Source organism: Geotrypetes seraphini, chromosome 1 (assembly GCF_902459505.1).
Source record: "Geotrypetes seraphini chromosome 1, aGeoSer1.1, whole genome shotgun sequence".
NCBI classification, from domain to species: Eukaryota; Metazoa; Chordata; class Amphibia; order Gymnophiona; family Dermophiidae; genus Geotrypetes; species Geotrypetes seraphini.
In genome coordinates this window covers 338,928,955-338,951,579 of record NC_047084.1, presented here as the reverse complement: position 1 = coordinate 338,951,579, position 22,625 = coordinate 338,928,955, and the positions used below count along the sequence as shown (strand labels likewise).

General features: G+C 40.7%; 1 protein-coding gene across 3 annotated transcripts in view; it reads right to left on the bottom strand.

The window, feature by feature from the left end:
- Window positions 1-18,232: 18,232 nt before the first annotated feature.
- G3BP2 (G3BP stress granule assembly factor 2) overlaps window positions 18,233-22,625 on the bottom strand; it is a 156,276-nt gene continuing 151,883 nt past the window's right edge. For all 3 annotated transcript variants that reach the window (XM_033960415.1, XM_033960433.1, XM_033960424.1), the window contains one exon: window positions 18,233-21,626. In XM_033960415.1, coding sequence (XP_033816306.1) covers window positions 21,360-21,626 — 267 coding nt within the window. In that variant the 3' untranslated portion in view covers window positions 18,233-21,359. The remainder of the gene's footprint in view (window positions 21,627-22,625) is intronic.

Here is a 22,625-nt window from a genome sequence, read left to right as displayed (position 1 = left end):
CTCTATCGACGACAGATGAATAGCAACTCTTTTTAGCATTTTAAACATTACAGCATGTTTATAAGCTTTGACTGCCCTTCTCCAGTTAAGTCTATTATCAATTTTATTCTTAAAGTTGTCTACATTTTTCTTTTTGTCAGTGAATGTCACTAGTATACTTTCTGGTTTTATTTTGCTTAACCCTCATGCTGTTTTTAGGAGCTATTTTTTCCAATAATTCTATACAATTACTATTCTAATTACTTAACCAATTAATTTGCTTTTCTTGTGATTCAGGGATGGTATTCATTTTGCTCCAAAATTGTAATTGATCTATTTTACTCCTATAATTATATTTTTAGGTGTAATTTGTGTTGCAACTTTATAATAAATTTGCTAAATTCAATGAATGACATAAGTCGTCATAAAATAATCTGACCAAAGTGTTTGCAACCAATCTGGTATAGAAAATATGTCCATGAGAGGTCTGTGGAGGAGGGTAGCTACCCCAGCCCCAACTGTGATTCTTTCTCCCCTGCCTTTCCAGTGCAGCAGCAGCAGCAGCAAAAACACAGGGCACATTTTTCTACAGACACCACTGGCTCCATTAGTCTCATACCTCAGTTACAGAAAGTCTGCATTAGAGGGGGCAAGACCAGAAAAAGCTAACCATGGCATACCCAGGAAAATGGTACTATACATCTTCCTGCTCTTTTTACTACTGTTGCAGCAGACCAAGAAAGTGAGCAGAGCGGAATGGGAAGAGAAAAGATATTGCTAGCAGGAGGGAGGGGGGGAGGGAGTTAAAAAAGGGGAATGGGTGCAGAACTGAAAGTAGACTTAGTAAAAAAAAAAAAATAGGCAGAAAATGGAAGAAAGCTGAAAGACCAAGAACAGTGTCATAAATGAATATAATGAATGAAAAAGGAGCAAGGAGAGAAAATGACAAATAGGAAACCCAGGAAAGAGGGTTAAGAAATGACAGGAAAGGAGAAATCAGAGACTGTGACCTACACAAATTAAACAATTTGACAACAAAGGTAGTAAAATAATGTTTGTTTTCATTTAATATAGAGTAGTAGCCATGTTAGTTGACTTTTAAACATTAGTAAAAATGGGGCCATACCTTTTTATTGGATTAGATATGTAAGGCTAGCTCCTTCCTAATCTGAAAAAGGAAGTTTTTGCCTACTGAAAACTAGTCAAAATACATTAATTTAGTTCAATAAAAAGGTATAACCTTATTTTTTGTGGGGTTTTTTAGTGAGTGCAATACATCACTTTATTTATTCTTTTTTTCTATACCGTTCTCCCAGGAGAGCTCGGAATGGTTTACATGAATTTATGCAGATACTCAAGCATTTTCCCCTGTTTGTCCCAGCGGGCTCACAAGCTATCTAATGTAAATCTATCTAATGTTTCTGAAATTTGCATTTGCCATTTTTATATTTTGCTCAGTTTAAGAGACATGCACCACTGTTTCTCTGTGGTTGCATCGTATGTTATTGAGGAAACAGGGATTTAAGATAACACAAGAGTATGCTGACAGTATCTTGAAAACATTGCAAACAGGGTGTGGGAAATATTGAATCAGACCCCCCCCCCCAAAACCCCAGTTAAAAACATATATAGAAAAGTACCTTGGTTTACTGGGGCTTAAAAATCAAGTTTGCTACAAAAGTGAGGAATGTGTCTATAATAACCAAACAAAAGTTTCATCTTTTATTCTCTGGGAAAATTAAACAAGGAATCCGATTGGCCACAAAGCAGAAAACACTTCTTTTCTCCTGTTTATTATAACTTGGCCCTTTTTGTAATGCTAAATAGTTGTAAGAATCTAAGCATTTGAACGTTCGAGGTGCTGGATTACATAAAACATTTACATACCAAACATTTTTGACATTGAATAGATGAAGCCCACAGCCATTAGATAAGCCCTCCAAGGACAGGGTAATGCTTACTGTACCTGAATACAGCTAATAGATGAGACATTAAATCAACTTTTAACCCATTTTGATCTGATGGTATTTAATTTCTGATGGATGTAATGTAATATCCATGTTACAAACTGAACACTTCTGGCCAATGCAAGAACAGGATGAATACTACTAAATAAATGGAACCCTTAGTCTTCCATTATGAATTTTGGTCTAAAGAAAGAAAACAGAATTTAAGCTTCTGCACTATTGCACTGGTTATTTTGAATTTTAATAATAGACATACAAGTACGAAAACCTTTTTTTTTTTTTTTCATTCACTTACTTTTGAAATACATGAAACCTTTCCCCTTTTGCTACAGGTTATTTTGCCAACACAGTGTTGATTTTAACTTTACATCATTTAATTGTACAGGATCAATAACTGTTTTGCTTTTCTTTCAGTAAGTAGCTGAGCTTACAAGAATGACACTGCCACTACATTTTGAGTTAATGAAACTACAGTCCTCAGTTTTGATGAGCAGCATGGCTTAATTAGTACATTTTTACAAGTTTCTGCAGCATTTATAAAAAATTGACCATAGACTAACAAAATTCTTGTGTCTTAGGCCCTCTTTTACTAAGGTGTGCTAAGCATTTTAGCGCGCACTAAATCAACGTGTGCGCTAATCGCTAACGTGTCCATAGGATAACATGCATGCGTTAGCGTTTAGCGCGTGCTAATATTTACCACGCGCTAAAAAGCATGGCGCATCTTAGTAAAAGAGGGGGTTAGTTCTGGCTCAAGCTGCTGCCACAATTTAGGCAACTGGAGGTAGAATATATTTGAGGGAAAACATGTCTTTCCAAATTTGCTCTTGTACCACCTGAAAAACTGCAGTTGATCAAGAATCTAACAGCAATAAAGAAAATGTTTCAGTATTGCTAATGTTGTTGATGAGATGAAGAGTAAGGGGCAGGAAAATGCATACAGAAATGTCTTTTATGGGCTACTGTACTCCTAAGCAGCCAGGAAGACTTAAGACAGGCAGATTCAGCATCAAACTGTTGAGCAGTTAACCTATAAATGAAAGAGTGCTGGGGGGGGGACCCAACCCAACCCAACCCAACTAAACTATCAGCCAGTAAACCGCTTCGAACTTCACAGTATAGCGGTATATAAGAAATAAATTATTATTATTATTATACAGGGTTCCTAGCAAAGAACATAATGTCAGTTAGTAAAGGACATTAAAAACAAAAATTTTGTTACACCAGAACCTTTACAATATCCTCAGCATTAGTTTTCTGATTTCTTTCTGGATTAGAAGATTCATAGGTTTTGCTGTTTTATTACAAAGCTTTACAAGTTTACAGCAACACAGTGGTGGTCGTGTGCAGGTAGTGTCATGGTGTGTCCCCCTAGTTCCAGTATTGCAAGTAAGTACGTAACTGATACCTACTGACTTGTTCCTTAACTACATAGTTTTCTCAATTTCTGCCACAGCCCCTGTTGCTCTTCTTCAGCGGCCACAGCGGTTCAGCCTTCCTTCTTTGGTGGTGTCCTTCACTGGAGGATATGCAGCCCCACTTGATGGTGAAGTCTCTGACTGAGCCAATGATGTCCGACTCTCCCCTCGCTATAGTAAGCTTTTGAGCTTTCTGAACATGTGCAGAATTGCCCTACTCCATACGCCCACTCCCTTCTTGCTGTCAGTTTTTTCTTGACCCGCTACTATTCAGTCACAGCTCTTCCCTTCTCATAAAAAAAAAAAGCAAAAATTTTATTTTTGACAGGAAAGCTTTTGCTTTCTAGCCCTTAGAGCAGGGGTGTCAAACTTAAATTACATAAGGGGCCAAAATCTATAACACAGGGTAAGTTGCGGGCCAAATTTTTTATTGTTAAGACCTCCTTTACTAACACACAGTATGGGCCCCAGCACCAGCAGTGACGGCAACTGCTCTGATTCTCATAAGACTTCTATGAGCGTTGGATCAATCACCGCCGGCGCCATAACCCACGCTACACACCAGAAAAGGAGGGGGTTAGTCTTAATAGATGTATAGGGATAAAACCTCCCCAACCTCACGCTGGCTATGTATTATATACAAAATAAAAAAGACTTTTCCTTTCTCTTTTAGGTCCTAGTTCACGCTTGCTGTCTAACAAATCTTACATATTGTAATCACAAAATAGAAAATAAAAAATAAAATTATTTTTTCTATCTTTTGTTGTCTGGTCATTTTGCTTTTGGTCCCAGTTTCTCCTTCTGATTTTGTCTATCTTCTAATTCTCTTTCCAGTGTCTGTTGTCCATTTTTTCTCCTCTTTTCTCTTGCTCCAGTCCCCGTGTCCAACATATTGATTTTTCCCGTTCAACTTCTCTTTTTTTCTTTTCTGCCTCTGTTCGCTCAAATCCTGCCCTCTTTCTCATCCTTCTCCTTTTTAAATTTTCAGCTATCAATTTTCCATTTTCTCTTATTCTGTAGCTCTCCCATTTCCCATCTCACTCTTTCCCTCTCTTTTCTGTTGTTCTTCTTCCCGCCCCCCTTGATGCTGAATAATGAGATGAAAAATGGAAGAAAAAAAAAAAAAAGAGATGCTGCATCTCTCTCTCCTTTCCACTCCCAGGCCCAACATTTCTCCCTCCCTTTCATCTCCAGATCCAACTTCTCTCCCTTGCTTTTCCCAATTGCCCCTATCCCATCTCTCCTCGTCTGCCTGCCTTCCTGCCTCCCTCCCTCCCCCCCCCCCATGTCCATCATTTCTCCCTTTCTCTTCCCAATGGTTCTCCCTTCAAGTATCTTTTTCCCTCTTCCTCCACACCACCCCAGGTCTAACCTCTCTCCCTTCATCACAGCCCAGCATGTCTTTCCCTCCTGCACTGGTCTGATGTCTACCAGCTTTGGCAATTCAGCAATGTTGTACGTGGCTCCTCCTCCTGCTTTTCGCCTGCCGCTGTCTCCAATGACACGCAACTTCCTGTTTCCACCTGGGTGGACCACAGCAGACGGAAAACAGGAAGGAGAGCGCCGGACACCGCCGAATCGTTGCCGAGGCTGGCAGACTTTCCAGCATGATGGTGACATCAGATTGGCGTGGGAGGGAAGACACGCTGGGCCGTGAGAAGGGGAAGTTTGGGAGCATTGCCGCAGGCCACATATAAAGGCCAGGCAGGCCGTATTCGGCGCATGTGCCTTGTGTTTGACACGTGTGCCTTAGGGCATAATACAAAAAAAAAAAATAAGGAAAACAAAAATTCCTATTCTCTTCAAGAACTACAAGTATTTTTTCTTAAAAATAAAATAGGAACAGACAGCTGCTATTAGAACCACACAAGATTCTCACCGGCATACTATCAACTAATACTCCTTCGATACTGCTCTGTGCTGGCATACAAGAAAAGGCTGGTGTCACAGCAACAGATGTCTTTAGCTCCCTCCTCTCAGGGCCCTGTTTCGGTCCGGTGGGAGAGGGAAGCAGCATACTGCCACAGCTGACTGAAAAAGAAACCTCAACTCTGACAGTGCCTCGGTTAGAAAACAGTACCAGCTCCTGGTTCTGCAACAGTGAAAAGCACAAAGGAAGTTGTATAATTTGGATTGAGCTCCCTCCCCTCAGCGCTCTGTTTTGGTCCGGTGGGGGAGGGAAGCAGCATACCGCCACAGCTGACTGAAAAAGAATCCTCAGCTCCGGCAGTGCCTCAGTGAAAGTACCAACTCCTGGTTCTAAATCATAAAACAAAGACCGAAGCTGTGTAATTGGACTTTAGCTCTCTCCCCTCAGGGCTCTGTTTTGGTCGGGGGGGTGGGGGGGGAGCGACATACAGCCACAGCTGACAGGAAAGAAAATCTCAGCTCCGGCGGTGCCTCAGAAGAAGTATATGCTCCGAGGTTTTTACAGTTTCCTGACACCCCCTCTACAACAGAAAAAAACCCCGAAGCTGTGTGATTTCTCCTCGGCGCTCTCCCCTCAGGGCTCTGCTTCGGTCCAATGGGGGAGGGAAATGCCATTCTGCCTCAGCTGGCATACTACAAAGCACCCAGTACCGGCAGCAATTCATGCAGGGGAAAGAGATCCATTTAGTCTGAACGTAGCGTCTAATTTTTGACACACATTTCCTCTCTGGAGTGCTGCTTTTTAATTTACAGATGGGCTGTCTTTTCTCGCAGCTCACAAAAATGCCGCAATGAATGTCAACTCTTACTTAGGGATGCCTTAGGCCACAGTGGGGAACGAAAAAATAAATAAACACTAAAACAAAAAAAATTATTAAATTGATGCTGCTTGCTCCCTCCCTCTAGGGCTCTGTATCAGCACCACAAGGGGGAAAGGCCAATTGCTGCCGAATGATCACAGGTCTGCAAAATCAGCAGGCCAACGAAGGAGAGCTCCAACACAAGATTGGGGCCTAACTCCTTCACCTTCTTCAATAATAGACTTTACACGGAAAGGAGTGATTTCAGATTCCTCCCTGCCTTTAGTGAAGGCTCTTGAGGGCTCAGTCTCGGCCTTACAGTCTTCTCCTGGTCAGAAACTGAAAACCTGCAATTCTCAAGGTATTTCTTCTAAGTCTGCTAAATCTCCTTCAAAGTCCAAGTGGGGGGGGGCTTCTCCTTCTGCCCCTCTCCAACTGGATTTCAATTTATTCCTTCCTCTTTAGCATCTTATGCAGGACAGTTCCTCTTTGCTGTAGCTGGCTCCTCAAACTTCTCTTCTGACCTTTTTTGTTCAGTCTCCAACTTTAACTTGGGGGTTCTGTACCCCCATTTTCTTATTCAACAACATAAGGAGTTCCTTCATTGCTAGATTGGTGAGCTTTGGAGGACCTTCCTGTTCTGCCTATTCAGCAGAACCAGGTCTCCTCCTTTATTTGAGAAATACTCATATCTGACAATTCTCCAGATGGTATTTTTTTTCTTTTCTACGTCTTAATGTAGCAGTGAGTAAAGCCTTTCAAGCTTTCCTCCAATCTGTTAGGACACCAGTACAGGGCCTGATTTCCTTTGTCCGTACATCAAACTTTATTTGACCTCCAGTTTTTCTCATTGGCAAAACCCTTAGCAATTTTCTACAGCTTCCCAGTGTTTGAAATTGAATGGTAGGTCCAGAAGGCACTTAGTCACGACATTCAACAACTTCCTCACGATTACATGGTAGTGGAGTCTCCTCTTAGAAAAGCTAAGTTGTATAAATCACCTTGCCATACACTTCCAGAAAATAACCTCTATTTTTGGGATGTTATGGGTCGCAAAGTATAACAGGGATTGGTGTTGCCTCCAGGATCATAGCGCAACAACTTCAAATCCTTCAACTTTAGCATTCTATTCTTCACCATTTGGAAGTTCTGCAAGACTCTACATATCTTATTGCAACCAATTATGCTAGCTATGGCAGGCCATCACGTACAGTGGCTATAGCAGCTAGATGCTTGGCTTAGCTCAGTGCACTTGATCTTCATAAAGAAAAAAAGAAGCTTCCACCGCTGGAAATGACTATTCCCTAACCTTCACCAGTGGCACTTTGGTTATGCAGGTGTGCACTGCCATCAGCAGCGCCACTCTCTCTCTAATTCCAGAGCAACTACTACAGAAGATAGTGTCTATAACTGGAGTATTTATAAGGAGGAGTTTGCGACTGGTTTCACAGAGTAGCTGTCTTCCTACACCTGGTTTCGGTGATGATGGCGGAGTGCTCGGGTTGAGATAGGTCTCCAGTTTCGGAACTGAGGCCCTCCCTCTATGACACAGGGGAACCTAATGGCAAGAAAATGCTCTGCACTATTAAGGAAGTAGCGGATGCTTGCTGATAGAGATCCCACTCCCTCCCCTCAAGGTCCTAGTCTTCACCATAGCAGCCGACATAGCACTATGTTTCACTACTGAGCTGCATCAGGTATTATCTTTCTACAAATAAAAAAGGAATTCAAGAAACAGTTTACTCCTCTGGTCCGACCACCCGAAACGTAAGAAACTTACTAGAACTGCCTAAAGGGCTCTCCATACCAGATATCATGGTTCTTACAAAATGGGCAGTGTTTTTTCATATATGTCAACATACCATGGTGTGTTGAGATATACTGTATACACAGACACATGGTCGAGACCAACCACATGGTTCAAACCAACCGCATCTGGCAGCACAGACAGCAGCCAGATGATGTGGGAGTGGCTCAATAAGATGCTAGGTGGTTGATAGAGGTATCGAGCCATGCAGATTGCAGTGCGTCAGTGTGCGTGATGATGGATCCATGATGGCAGATAGAGGCCAAATGGCTCATCCAGTCTGCCTATCTGCAGTAATCATTATCTCTTCCTATCTCTAAGAGATCCCACATGCCTATCTCACAGTTTCTTGAATTCAAACAGTCTTTGCTTCCACCACCTCTTCCAGGAGACTGTTCCATGCATCTACCACCCTTTCTGTAAAAAAGTATTTCCTTAGATTACTCAGAGCTTCCTTTCAAATGAGACTCAACTCGAGCAAATTTATGCCAAGCAGGTATTTAAATGTCTCATCATATCTCCCCTCTCCCACCTTTCCTCCAGAGTACACATATTAAGATGTTTAAGTTTGTCCCCATATGTCTTATGTCGAAGACCATGAGACCATGCACCATTTTACTAGCGTTCCTTTGGACTGACTCCATTCTTTTTATATCTTTTTGAAAGTGTGATCTCCAAAATATTCTAAATGAGGTCTCACCAGAGTCTTATACAGGGGCATCAATACCTTTTCCCTACTGGCCATACCTCTTCCTATGCACCCCAGCATCCTTCTAGCTTTTGCCGTCACCTTTTCAACCCATTTGGCTATCTTAAGATTATCACGTACAATTACACACAAATCTTGCTTTTCTGTCGTGCACATAAGTTCTTCACCCCCTAAACTGTACCAATCCCTCGTGTTTTTGGAGCCCAAATGCATGACCTTGCAATTCTTAGCATTAAATTTTAGCTGCCAAATTTCAGACCATTCTTCAACCTTTGCTAGGTCTTTCTACATGTTATTCACACCATCTGGAGTGTCTACTCTATTGCGGACTTTGATATCTTCTGCAAAGAGGCAAATCATAGCTGACAGCCCTTCAGCAATATCACTTATAAATTAAAAGTTCAGACCCAAAAACAGAACCTGAGCTACACCGCTTGGTAACATCCCTTTCCTCAGAGCGATCTCCATTTACCACTACCCTCTGTCATTTTCCTGAACCAGGCCTTCACTTTGGGGCCTATTCCGAGGCCACTCGGTTTATTTATTAGACGCCTTTGTGGAACACAGTCAAAGGTTTTGCTAAAATCTAAATACACCACATCTAGCGCATTCCCTCTATCCAATTCTCTGGTCACCCAGTCAAAGAAACTGATCAGATTTGTCTGACAAGACCTATCCCTAGTGAATCCATGTTGTCTCTGGTCCTGAAATCCACTGGATTCCAGAAACTTCACCATTCTCTGTTTTAAAAGCGTTTCCATTAATTTGCTTACCACAGAAGTCAGACTTACCGGCCTGTAATTCCCTACTTCTTCCTTACTTCCACTTTTGTATACAGGAACCACATCTGCCCTTCTCCAGTACCACTCCCAACTCTAGAGAAGCATTGAAAAGGTCAGGAAAACCACCAGAACTTCCCTTTAATTTAGCTAGCTCCTCCCGAATACAACCCTCTGAAAATCAATCGGGGTCCACCATTCCTCCATCCTTATTCATGTTTGTCTTCTGTAGTCCCACTCCCAGCGCTTCAGCTGTGAACACAAAACAAAATATTTGTTAAGTAATTCAGCCTTTTCTTTATCAGAATCTACATATTTCTCCCCTTCACAGTCTCACAATGCTACTTTTGCACTTCTTTCCATCACTGATATATCTAAAAAAGATCTTGTCTTCCCATTTTACCATGTGAGCTTTTTTGTCTTCAGTTTGCATCTTTGCTTTCCTGACTACTCAACCAGCCTCTCAACTTTTCCAGCTATTTTTGTCTGTGTTCCTCTTTCTGTGATCTTTTGTAGCTTATGAAAGCTAGCCTCTTATTCCTTACCTTTTCAGCTACTACTTTTGAGAACCAAAGCAGCCCTGCATTTCTAGTCCTTCCAGACATTCTGGCAGTATGACATGTTGTATTATCTTGTTGGCAAGGATGCAGAGATACCCATCAGTTGAGAGTGCCTCCCAGAGGTATCAAGGGACCAGGTTGCTTGGTGGGTTTTTTTGGGGTGGTTTCACACCTGATATGCCAATGCCCATCCGTTCAATGGAGCTCAAAACATGACACATCAGAGAAGACAACCCTCTGCAAGTCAGTGCAAGCCCATGTTGGTACTTTTGTGCAAACTGCAGCCATTTTTTTGCAATAAACCCTCGTGAGTATGGGTGCAATCACCAGCCATCTGCTCCAGAGCCCCATTTATAACAGGGTTCACTGCAGTTATTTTGGACACACATCTAGAAGCCCCCTGATTTGTTTGGATGGTGAGTTGCTCCATGGTAGCATGCCGATTGGCTCGTACCAACCTGCACAGCAGACATTCACCTCTCACATCATTGGTTTGTGCTGCCCCCTGATTACATCAGGTCAAAAAGGTTCCATTCGTCAATCACAGTACACTTTAACAGCAGCCTGTGAACAGTTCAAAACGCCGCCATTTCCGAAATGCTACTGCCCTTGGCCTGGTAGACAATGATCATGCCTTTTTCAGTGTTTGATAAATTGTGCTTTTCTTCCTTTGACAGCAATGGTTACTATATTGGTAGCTTGCTGACATCCCACCTTATATAGCCACAAAGTCTGTGCATAACACATGCATTTGTTCACTGGCTGTGCATCCATGAAGTGAGGTAGGCAGTGGTCATAATAATGTGACTTGACTGTGTGTGTGTATATATATATATATATATATATATATATATACACACACACACACACACAGTCAAGTCACATTATTATGATCACTGCCTACCTCACTTCAGGGATATATATATATCTATCTATAAATGCCGCAGCCATTTTGTAAGAACCATGATGTCTGGTATGAAGAGCCCTTGAGGCAATTGTTCTAGTAAGAGATCTTAAGTTTTGGGTGGTAGGACCGGAGAAATAAATTGTTTTGATAGTGTTTTTTTGATTTGTAGAAAAATAATCCCTGATGCAGCTTGGTAGTGAAACAATGCCATGTCGGGTGCTATGGTGAAGAATGGTATGCTGTTACTACTGGAGAAATGAAATAGAGAAAGATAATCAAGATAAGTGGATTTAAAAGATATAGAAAAAGCCTAAGGAATATTTATGGATTATTGATTTGAATAATGAGTAGTATAAATAATGGGCTATTTTATATGAGCGTTTTTGAAAAGGAATAATAAGGAGCTGAGCAAGTACTCTTACTAAGACATGTTTAATGATAAGAGGGGCAATTCAATAACTTATCTAACTCAGTAGGAAAGATTTCAAAAACATTTTTATTTTTCATTACAGTCCCCTGATAGCTCCATACACTTCATCCACTTTTCCTTCAATGTCTTTTACCCCTTTGAAAATAATTCTTCTGTTTAACCTTCAAACCAGGATGTCACAGCTTCCTTGACATCTTCATCACTTGAAAACCACTGTCCACAGAGAGAACAGGAAATTATCTGAGGGAGCCAGGTCAGAACTGTAGGGTGGATGGTTCAGTTGCTGAAACCTACATTCTTGGAAGGCAACCTGTGATTGTCGTGATATGTGCACTGGTGCATTGTTGTGAAGAAGCAGCATGCCTGTGAGTTTTCATCATCTTTTCTCCTTGATTGACTTCTGTAAAGCGATCATTGTGTTGGCATAACTCTCCCTAGTTATGGTTGTTTTGTATGGCATGAACTCCAGAAGTAATCCATCATCCCAGAAGACAGTTTCTATGCCTTTCCTGTAGATTTTTCTGTCTTGAACTTTTTGGGGTGGGAGATGACTTGTGCTTCCACTACATTGACTCCATTTTGGACGCGAGATTTCTGTGGTAAACTCAATTTTCATCTCCAGTCACCAAACGATGAAAAGAAAAATATTCACTTGGTCATCAAGGAGCATCTCCAAGTTCTCTTAACAGCACTGGAGCCTCGGGGCCTTCTGACATGGAATCAGCATTCTTGGAACCCATCTTGCACTAACCTTGGACATGCCCAGCTTTTCATGAATTATTTTCCAAACTGTACCCACTGAGATGCTAATTTCTTCAGCTATTCAGGAAACCTTAATTTGTCTGACAAAATTAAATCCTCAACTTTCTTGCACATTTCTGTGCAAGTTGCTTCCATGGGCTGTTAAGTGTGACGGTCATCTTCAATGCACTCTCTACCCCACTTAAATTGCTTGCACCAAAATTCTACTTTGTAGAATGGGGCAGACTCACCATAAACTGCAGTCATACCTTCATGGATCTCCTTTGGCTTTTTCTCTTCTTTTGTGAGAAATTTTATCACTTAACGATGTTCCAAATCTAGCAGTTTTTTACTTGATTCACACAAGGACTCTCCTGACATCCTGTCTTTTGGAATGCTAGAAACGCACTGAGTCACAACTGTACATGAGTAACTTTGAGACATTTCACATGCAAAGACTTGTTACGGTTGCTACTTTCTTTCATATTCAGGTAGATAAATTATTGAATGCTCCTCATTTATGTTCTGATGGCCCATATAAGAGATCTGAAATATTAAAATTTCTCTAGAGGACTTTTGTTAAATAGTGTTGTGCTATCTGACTCTCTGCTTAAGTGAATTTATTAGTGAGATTTAAGACTTCAAATATTGAGTGGTAACTCTCTCACACAAAGACATTTTAAGAGGTCAAATAAACTAAACAATGAGGCCATGTTACAGTGTGAATCAATCTTTCATTGAATAACTACAGATATCAGAATGTTACTTTTTTGTCAGATCAATGCTAGTAGTAACTCAATGCATCTGAGTATGAATAAAAGACAAAACAGTGATTCAATGTAAGATCATGATTAAATTTTTGAACTAAAGAACTTTTGTATAGTGTTGACTAACTGGAAAAGTAACTAGGAATCTCAGTGGCAGAGTGGGACAGAAACCAAATATGAAATAGGCAGCTGAAGGGAGGATTCCATATGCTAGGTGTTCAATTCCAACCCGCAATCCGGGTGTTGCAGAAATCCACATTTTTTCTGAACACATGCTTTACCCCCTTAGCCTGAGAGCTAGTAAACAAAATCAGCTACAAAGTCAGTTAAGTCCCAAAGCCAAGCACATACTTGCACATCCAGGACAAGGGGGTACGAGGGAGAATCCCCATCAACAGAAGTAATTAATTTGCTCTGCAAAATATTAACATGTGATAACAGACACAAAGGCAACTCATAAAAAACATTGAAGAACAATGTAGCACTAACTGCAGTGTGCAGCAAGCACTAGAGACACCAGGTTGGGATGCTTTGCTGTCTGGCTATGGAGGGATCATACAGGAACCAGCCATGGCCAAACCGAGGTATCCGGCCCTAGCTTCCATGCTGTTCGTCGACTGAAGAAGCATCCAGCCTTCGAGTTCTCTGCCGAAGTCAAGATCCTCTGGGGCAAACCTGAGCTCTGGTATCAAATGGAATGACTCCTGCAAGAGGGACTATGCTCCTGAGACCAGGAACTGTTGGCTGAGGAAGACTGATGGAACACTGATGAGCCCAGTCCCATGGGCCACCGAGAAAGATAAAAGATGCACTTTCACCCCAAGAAAGAGCGCACAAGTGAGCGCACTAGCGCTCCCTCATGATGGTGTTGAAGAAACTTGCACTGCTGAACTTTCTGAAGGGGCTCGAGAGCTAGTAGCGCCAGCTGAATTTCCCGAAGCTAGATGATAGGTCAACCAATGCTGCGGACCAGGAGTCCACTGCTCCTGAATGGAGCGTGCCCTACAATGAGTCCGCAACCCAACAGGCTGGCATCCATCCACTCGGAAATCTGAAGCCAGCCTTGGCCAAGAGCCACCAGCTCTAACTGTGGCTAGCTGGCTCAATCCAGTGGAGCAGCATCTGAAAGGACAAACTCGGCGGATATCACCACCAAGATAGGAGGGACTCCCGTCAAGGGTGCAGGGGCGCTCTGGGCCAGGCGATTGCCTCCAAGAAGGCTGTCCTAGACCCCAAAACCTGCAGATAAAACCAGGCTTAGAGAGCAGGACAGTCCAAGAGAATTCTGATCTGTTGACGAAGGTTCTATCCACTTTCCCTGAGAGGAAACACACGACCCTCCCTGGAGACGATGAGAAGCACCAGAAACTCCTTGATCTCGATTTGAGTTTTATGGCAGACTTTTGAATCCCGTTGTTTATTGGTTGTAGCTCTCTGTTTTGTTTTTTGTTTAATACAAGATTTTACGATTCACCACGTGATCTCTATTACTATTTTATTTTTCTAGACCGATGCAGTCAAGTTATTATTTGGATATTTTAATAATTAAATTTTATGTCCTACCTCTGTTTGCATTTTAATTTAATTTGGCATTGTCATGTGACCTTTCTCGGGCTTTTTTAAGCACTCACAGTAATCACACCACTTTTACTTTCGCTTTTATAGTGTTATGTACATTGTGATTTGACTACACAAGGTAAGAACACTTTGGTTTTCACTCCAGTTATTTCTTGGCTGTTTGGTGCAATGTTAAATGCAATGGATTTCATTAAATATGTTTGCTTTCTTTGTTTTTAGAGTTTTTTTTATCCTCAGCGCCTTTTTCAGCAAAGGTACTGCACTTATCTCCTGCTGTTTCCCTTTGGGATTTTTTTAATGCCTGTTTTTTGTCAGGCTCACACACTGGTCAGGCCCCAGTTTCCCTAACTTTCACCATTTGAAAATAAATCACTGGCCCTGTTTTATTACAGTTGAATACTTTCACTTGCCTCCACTCTGAGTATTTTGGATTTCACCCTTTGACAGTTCTCTACACGCTGGGTATTCAAGCATAGATATATCACCCTCACTAATTGCAATTGGTTTTATTTACCTATGCCTGCTCAATATGTCGTTGCTTTATGACATCAGTCTATCCATTTTGGTGTACGATTCATTTTGGTTTATATTTAGCATGTTTGTTATATTATTTGCATTTTTTTTTTTTTTTTTTTTTTTTTCTTAAATGAAAAGTGAAGTGCTCAGACCTTATAACCAATGTGTTTTAGTGCAATGACCAAAACGAGGTTAACAAGGGGACCATCATAGCCTTCACAGTCCCCAAACCACCTGTATTTAGCAATAGAAAGGAGATGTACTTATCTTAGTCAGGTGGTTATTAGTGATGCTAATCCTCGTTTAGACCAGTAAACCATGTGATGTGACTTTAAAATTTTTCTCAGCTGGTGTTGTTCTAACTATGGTCGCTGTCCCCCCGACCCAGGTTTCGTCTCTTCGTCAGGGAGGGACGTTAGTGCTATTGCTGGTTCACTAGGACTGGACCGGACCAAAGTTTTGGGTGAATTATTCCTCCTGATATAATCTGTTATATTATTTGGCCATATGTTTTATTTGTTGCTTCTTTACTTAATGTATTTATATCATGACATTTTACCCGATTTGTCTCATGATTTTAAATGCTCTTTTATGTGTTGGATATTTTCTATAGTGTCCCCTGAGGAAGAAGTCTTCTAAAATGCCAAAACTGGAATCCTTGTTGGGACTACTGTTTTAAATAAAGACTGTCATTGGTTAAAAAGACACCTCCCTTGCCTTTTTTGTTAGACTGAATGGAAAAGGCACAGAACAGACCAGGACCAAATCCAGAGAATGGGAATGTGGAAAATCCAAATGGAGCTCTTTCAGAATCTCATCCGGAAAGAGGCAGACAGAAGCCCACTGAAAATGTAAAGAAGGATCAGCACCTGCAAATCTGGATGGCTCAGGGCAGCTGAGGAGACCAGTCTCAGCAAGGGCACCAGCCGGATCCAAATTAAATACAGTGGCAGGAGACAGAAGCATCAAAATCTGAATGGCAACTACTGCAATTGAGGTCTGGCAAGGCCAGACAAGAGAGCTCCCGAACAGGAAGCCTTGCCACAGACGCCATAGACTGATAAAGCCCCGATGCGCCCGCCGGCTATGCCAAACGAGCAGTGTCTGAGAATACGCCATTCAGAGGAGCCAGATAAAATTCAGTGAAAAGGCCAACTCTGCAACCAGGGCAGGGTTCTGTTGAGGTACATGCGTCATGTCAAAAGAGTCTCCAGACATAGAACACAGGCATACTGTGTCAGACTCCAGAACGGCCCCTGGTGAGATTTCTTCGGAAGGCATGGACCCAGACTGGTTCCCAGGCCAAGAGGTCATGGAGGAGGTGAAGTCTGCACCTCATGCCCCCTCCCCTGGTGCGCTAAAGACACGTGGTACAAAATCACTGATCCGGTGCATATCAAGCACAATCAATGTCCACATCCAATAGATTAGGGGCTGGGGAGTCCATCCAATCGATTTTGAGTCAAATTGAGAGGTTTTGAGGCAGAAATAAAAGTTAGAAAAAAAGATCAATTTTAAAATCCAAGATGGTTGCTGTCATGAATTCACACCAAAAACAGCAAAAATAAAAACAAAACCTGAAAATAAAACAGTGATTTGGGGTCGTGGGGGGTGGGGGACTTGACCCTACCCACAGAAACGAAGTTTAAATCGATCCACAAGCCATCCCCAAAGTTCCCACAGGAAATAATGGAGGTACTCAGTCTCTAGTGCCTTTGCCTGTCAGCTTTTTTAAAGCAGCAGAGTGGAGAAAAAGGACTTTCTGCCTCAGAAAACAGCTCCAAATGCACAGAATGGAAGATCTTCAGACTGCCAGCTGGCCAGAGACAGACTACAACCTCCACCCCCATGGATCTTTTGCCACGCGGTCGGGGCAGGAAAGGCATCCTGCACCTTGAAACCTGGGTGGGTTTTACTCCAGATGCACACAGCCTGCGCTAGAAATCTGCGGCAGTGTCACCACCAGCAGACTCCATGGGAAGGGAGCCCGGGTACTTCAAGAAGGTGGCACCCAGCAGGCTGGCTCTACAGATCCACCAGAGCTTCTCTGTGAAGATGCAGTCTGGCACTGCAGGACTGCATTCTTTTCTCTAACAGAGGACCACCGGGGAGGGACCTCAAGGCACTGAAGCCGAGTAATGAACTTTAAGCAAAAAAATGATAAACAAGCAGAGCAACTGCAAAAGACTTTTGAATGGACTGCTTGCAAAAATTGTAACTGACTATTTAATAGCTCTCAGGCTAAGGGGGTGGAGCACATGTTCAGGAAAGATGTGAATTTCTACAACACCTAGACAGACTACGGGTTGGGATTGAATACCTAGCGAATGAAATCCGGAAGGGCCGTAACAGAATTCTGTGTTAAAGGCAGGGCTTTTTTTCTGCCAGTACATAGTACAAGCACCTTTTTTCTTTTATTTCCAAAATGTACTATCCACCCCACTACATTTCAAATATCATACTACAGGTGTGCTGCTTGAAACTTCCCAGCTTCTCCCCTAACCTCCACCTTGGTGAATCAACAAGTCTCAAACTTGTAACCCTCAGATTCAGAGGTAGCCATATTCCAAATAAAGCTATTCTGGGTCACATGGCTATATATACTGTGCTGACAAATAAAGCAGCCCTGGTTACTTCCTCCCAAAATATATATATATATATATATATATATTTTTTTTTTTTTTTTTTTAAACCCCCACCAAAAAACAAACAAATAAAAAAAAAAAATCACACTCCCTTAAGGTTGGCTCTGCATGAAAACAAATACCTTTTTCCTAGGAAAAAAGCATTGGTTAAAGGTTACAAACTACAATTCTTAATACTAAAGATAAGAATATGGAAATTAAAATCTAATTATACTAAATAGGAGAATCTGAAAATACACTACAAACTTCTGAATTAATCCATCTGACATTTTTAATTTTTCCTGAGTTTCCAACATTAGGGTTAAACTTAAGTGGTCAGAATACATATCGAGCTATACCTAAAGACTACCATTTCATTCACTGTACTGTACCAAAATATTCAAGTCAAAATTTCCAATTCAATCTTAAGTGTGTTCACACAATTTGACAAAATTAAGGTTTTTGCTTTAATCTTAAAAAAAGCTTAAAGAACTTAACCCCCTCTTTTACAAACGCGTAGCTTAGGTTTTAGCGCCGGCAGTGGCGGTAACTTCTCTAACACTCATAGAAGTCCGATGAACTTTGGAGCAGTTACCATCTCTGCCGGCGCTAAAACCCACACTATGTGTTAGTAAAAGAGGGGGTAACTTTGATTACTTAAACTCTGAATCACTCAGAAGTATCACACATGCAGAGAAATTTGTTAGTACAAACTCATACATACAGGTATCCAAAATAAGTTTTATTAAGAACCAAATTCTCAAAATCAGTTGAGGTGACCAATTATTTTGAAAAATTGGTCAAAAACTCATTTACTTTGCCTTTAAAGTCTAAAATACTCATTTTCTGAAACCACTGTACAAACCTTTTTGACAAGATCTGTAAATGTCAAAATCACCATTGTGTTGTCAGCTCTACCAATTACCAGATGATGTGACATGTGTGATCTTAACACATTAGCTCAAAAAGATATTTGGTCACTAAAACAGTTTTCTTGTATTAAGCAGCAATTCATCAGCAAATTCCAGATACTGACAGTAAATTAAATTTTTAAAAATGGCTATGAAAGGCATTGTGACATGCCTTCACAATCTAACAAAGAACATTCCAACTTCGTCAACCTTATTTGATTAGACAAGCTCCTATTAACAATTAAAGGTAAGTAAATTATATTTCAGAACAAATGGCTTTGAATATTTTGCATATTTTTAAAACAGCAATTAAAAATAAAAGAAACAGTCACATGGCAGGATTTCATACTACCAGAATTTCATGAAGAGAATTAGGGACAGTGATAAATGCTGCAGACATCAGTAGTTTATTATTATATGTTCAGTCAAACACATTCAAAATGGAAACTTGTAAAGTAAAAAATATATTTCCCACCTGCAATAAGTGACTAGATTCTACTAGCACATAATGCTTAACACATTACAGCAATAAAGATGGTAAACCATTGTCCTCTACACCTACTAAAGCCAAGATGGTAAGCCAATTGTGTCAAAAGGGTCGCAATGATAGACTACCGCCATCAAATTAACAACTATCAATGGTGGCAAAACCTGTTGGTTTGTTTTATGAGGTACGTTTACTGAAGAAGAAAGACAGGGACAAGTACACTTAAAGTCCATAGTAAAATAGGTGAACAATCACCACGTAAACTTCTCTGTATAATGTTCCAATGTTTATTCATGGCAATTAAATAAGTGGTAAGCCAAAAAGCTTAACTCTGAAGCTCTTCTAATCTGCTATTATATTTAAATTTGTGATCAATCCTGGTGCCATTTGCCATAACAGTTCAGATGATGACAATGTTAACAGCAAAATAAAGAAAGAAAAAAGAAAAAAAAAATGCACCAGGAGAACTGCTGGCAAAATGCTTTCTGAAGAGCAAGTGGAATGAAGGTTAGAAACCAGTCCAAGATTGTATTCTGTGGGAGGGTCTTCAAGTACAATACTTCCAAATAACAGATCTGAAAAATGTAAAAATAAACTTTTTCACAAAAAAAGGCAAGATGGAAAATTACGAAAAATCTGTCTCAAATGTATGAAATAGTGCAAGACTTAACAAGGAAGACCAAGTAAAACAAAATGCAAAATCTTATTTTGCCAAGTAGATCAAACTTGTGCAACATTTGCCAGTTCATGAGAAGTTCAGCCAATAGTTGCATTATTCAGGAACAACTTGCTACTATATCAAGCGCATTTTTGCTATTACTTGCAGGAAAATGAGGTCTTCCACGCTTACAGCAGCAGCTTTAAGTGGTCACACTTGTTCCTTGTGATGCAACATGGCTCAATACTTGAGCTCTACAGCACTGAGTTGGACAGTACTTGCTACATTACTTTCAGTTTACTGGAAAGTAGCTTCTAAAGAAAGCAGTCATCCGGATATGGCAAACCTCTGCAAATTAAAGAGTTACAACAACAAAAAAGATACAGCTCTTCTACCCTTTAACCCCAAAATGTAGGGGCACAGACACTGGTTCTCTAAGAACTGTGCAAAACAAAGTTTAAAAATTGTGTAGTGGAAACTGGAAAAAGCAAACACTTGGAGCTGCTGTTCTCTGAAATTGCAGTATCCTCGTCTTAGAAGCCTATGCTCAAGTACTTTTAAAGTTAATAAAAATGCAAAAATACTTCAAGGACTCGAACTGGAAAGATGCCACTTTCATCTAAATGTGCATTTGTGCCAAGTAAAAAAAAAAAAAAAAGCTACTGTTCAGAAGCCTTCCTTACTAGCTAGCCCCTTTTAGCGATCTCTTCTCCCTTCATGAATACAAAGTTGATAGAGTTGTTATCTTGGAATCAAGGTGAATACATAAATTCTAACAACTTTTACTGATGTAAAGATACTGCAATTTTTATACATCTTTTTCAATGATTCTTTAACGGTTTAGCTCTGCAGCACAGCAACCCATTCACTATACAAAAATCACCAGCAAGACTGGAATGATGTATTAATAGAAGGCACCATCGTGCGTATCACATTACCAGAAAACTCAAACACAAAGAACAATTTTCACTTAAAGGAAAAAAGAAAAAAGTGTGCTGAGCAGCCAGCCATCCCTGTATTGCAGAGGGGAAGGTAGAGAAACTGAAAATATGGACTACCAAAACTGTGTGTAGTACTCAGGACCATAACTTGATGTTCTGGATCATATTTTTAGTTCAGAACTAGATCTGGGTTCTTCTGGGATATATCTGTAAGTAAGATTTCTGTGTGTGCCATCAGTCACTGCAAGCAAATCAGATGCCTGCATCATTTTGCGAGCTATTCTCCATCTGGAAGAGGGCAAAGAATTTTCTATTAATCCCTTGCCTCTTACTGCAGATGTCAATGTAAATGAGTTCAGAGTACCAATTAGTGCATTTAGATGAGTGCATAAACACAAGTTTGTGTGAAGGAGGGGATTGAGCCAAGAGTTCTGAAAGGAAAAAGAAGGCAAGATTCTCAAATTGCACAAATTGCAACACTTTTGTTTCCACAATAATATGCAGAAACATTAACACTTTAATACAAAATGTGCAGCAGAGGGTTTTGTCTAAAATGACCTGAATTCAATCGGGTATGTAGTCTTTTTCGCAGTGTTTCAGATAATGGTCATTTCTCAGGCCTTAATTCTTCAAGTCTAGATTTATAAATTAAGGGAGTGAATCCTGTTCTGAAACCAGGGAAAGTGTGTTCACCTCATTTAAACTTGTAACCAAAGTAAGGATGCTTTTCACATCAAAGAAATGATCAAAAAAGGCTGTGTCACATTCCAAAGCCAAAAAAATTAACAAGAATGCAAACACGACAAATAATGCACCACTGCTAAGACCACAGTGGCCTCTTTTTTCCCCCCTCAGCGACGTCCTGAGAAACGGCCTTCCATCTGCCCTGTTCCTCTTCCAGAGCCCAGCTTCTGTGCCATGCCACCTCTGGGTGGAGGTCCTCTTCCATCACGATCTCGCATCATTCCACCACCCACTATTCCACGGGGACCCCCAGGACCTCTATCATTGCGCCGAATATCCCTGCGGTCATCTCCCCCTCTGGTCTCTCTCTCACGAGCTGCTCTTGTCTTCTTCTCTTCAACATTAAGGCGCACTTCACCACGAAACATAATTGGCTGTAGTAAGACAAAAACAGTCAAAAATATTTCACCAATACTTAAGTTTTAGACAATGCAGTACTTGATACTATTGGTTTCTTTTAAAGATCCAGGAAAGTCATAATCCTGGTACAATCTCAAACACTGTTTCAACTATTTAATCATTAACTCTAGAGGATTCAAATAAGCGATTAAGTCATAAAGCTGAGAGAAGTTGAAGAGAAGAGCATTCATCGCTGTTTCGATTAAATAGAGACACATTAAGAATTAAACAAGAGAGGTAATTGTGGAGTTATCAGATTGGTTCTCTCTTAGTCCTGTATAATATTTATAATAAATAGTGGGGTTCCCTAGGGGTCTGTGCTGGGACCGCTGCTTTTTAACACATTTATCAATCACCTAGAGATAATTAAATTTGCTGAAACACAAAATTGTTTAAAGTTGTTAAATCCCAAGAAGATTATGAAAATTGCAAGAGGACCTTGTGGACTGGAAGTCAAAATGGTAGATGATGTTTAATGTGAGCAAGTGCAAAGTGATGTATGTGGGAAAGAGGGACCCGAACTATAGCTATGGTATGCTGGGTTCTATGTTAGGAGTCACTGCCCAGGAAAGGGATCTAGGTGTCACTGTTGAGGATACGTTGAAACCTTGAGCTCAATGTGCGGCGGCTGTTAAGAAAGCAAATAGAATGTTAGGAATTATCAGAAAAGGAATGGAAAACAAAGATGAAAATGTTATAATGCCCTTGTATCGCTCTATGGTATGACCACACCTCGAATACGATATGCATTTCTGGTTGCTGTATCTCAAAAAAATATATAGCGGAGTTAGAGAAGGGCAACAAAATGATAAAAGAGATGGATCAACTTCAGCTTGAAGATGAGATGGCTCAGGGGTGATAAAATAATGAGTGGAGTGGAAAGGGTAGATGTGAATTGCTTGTTCAATCTTTCCAATAATACTAGGACTAGGGGACATGCGATGAAACTAAGCAGCAGTACATTTTAAACAAAT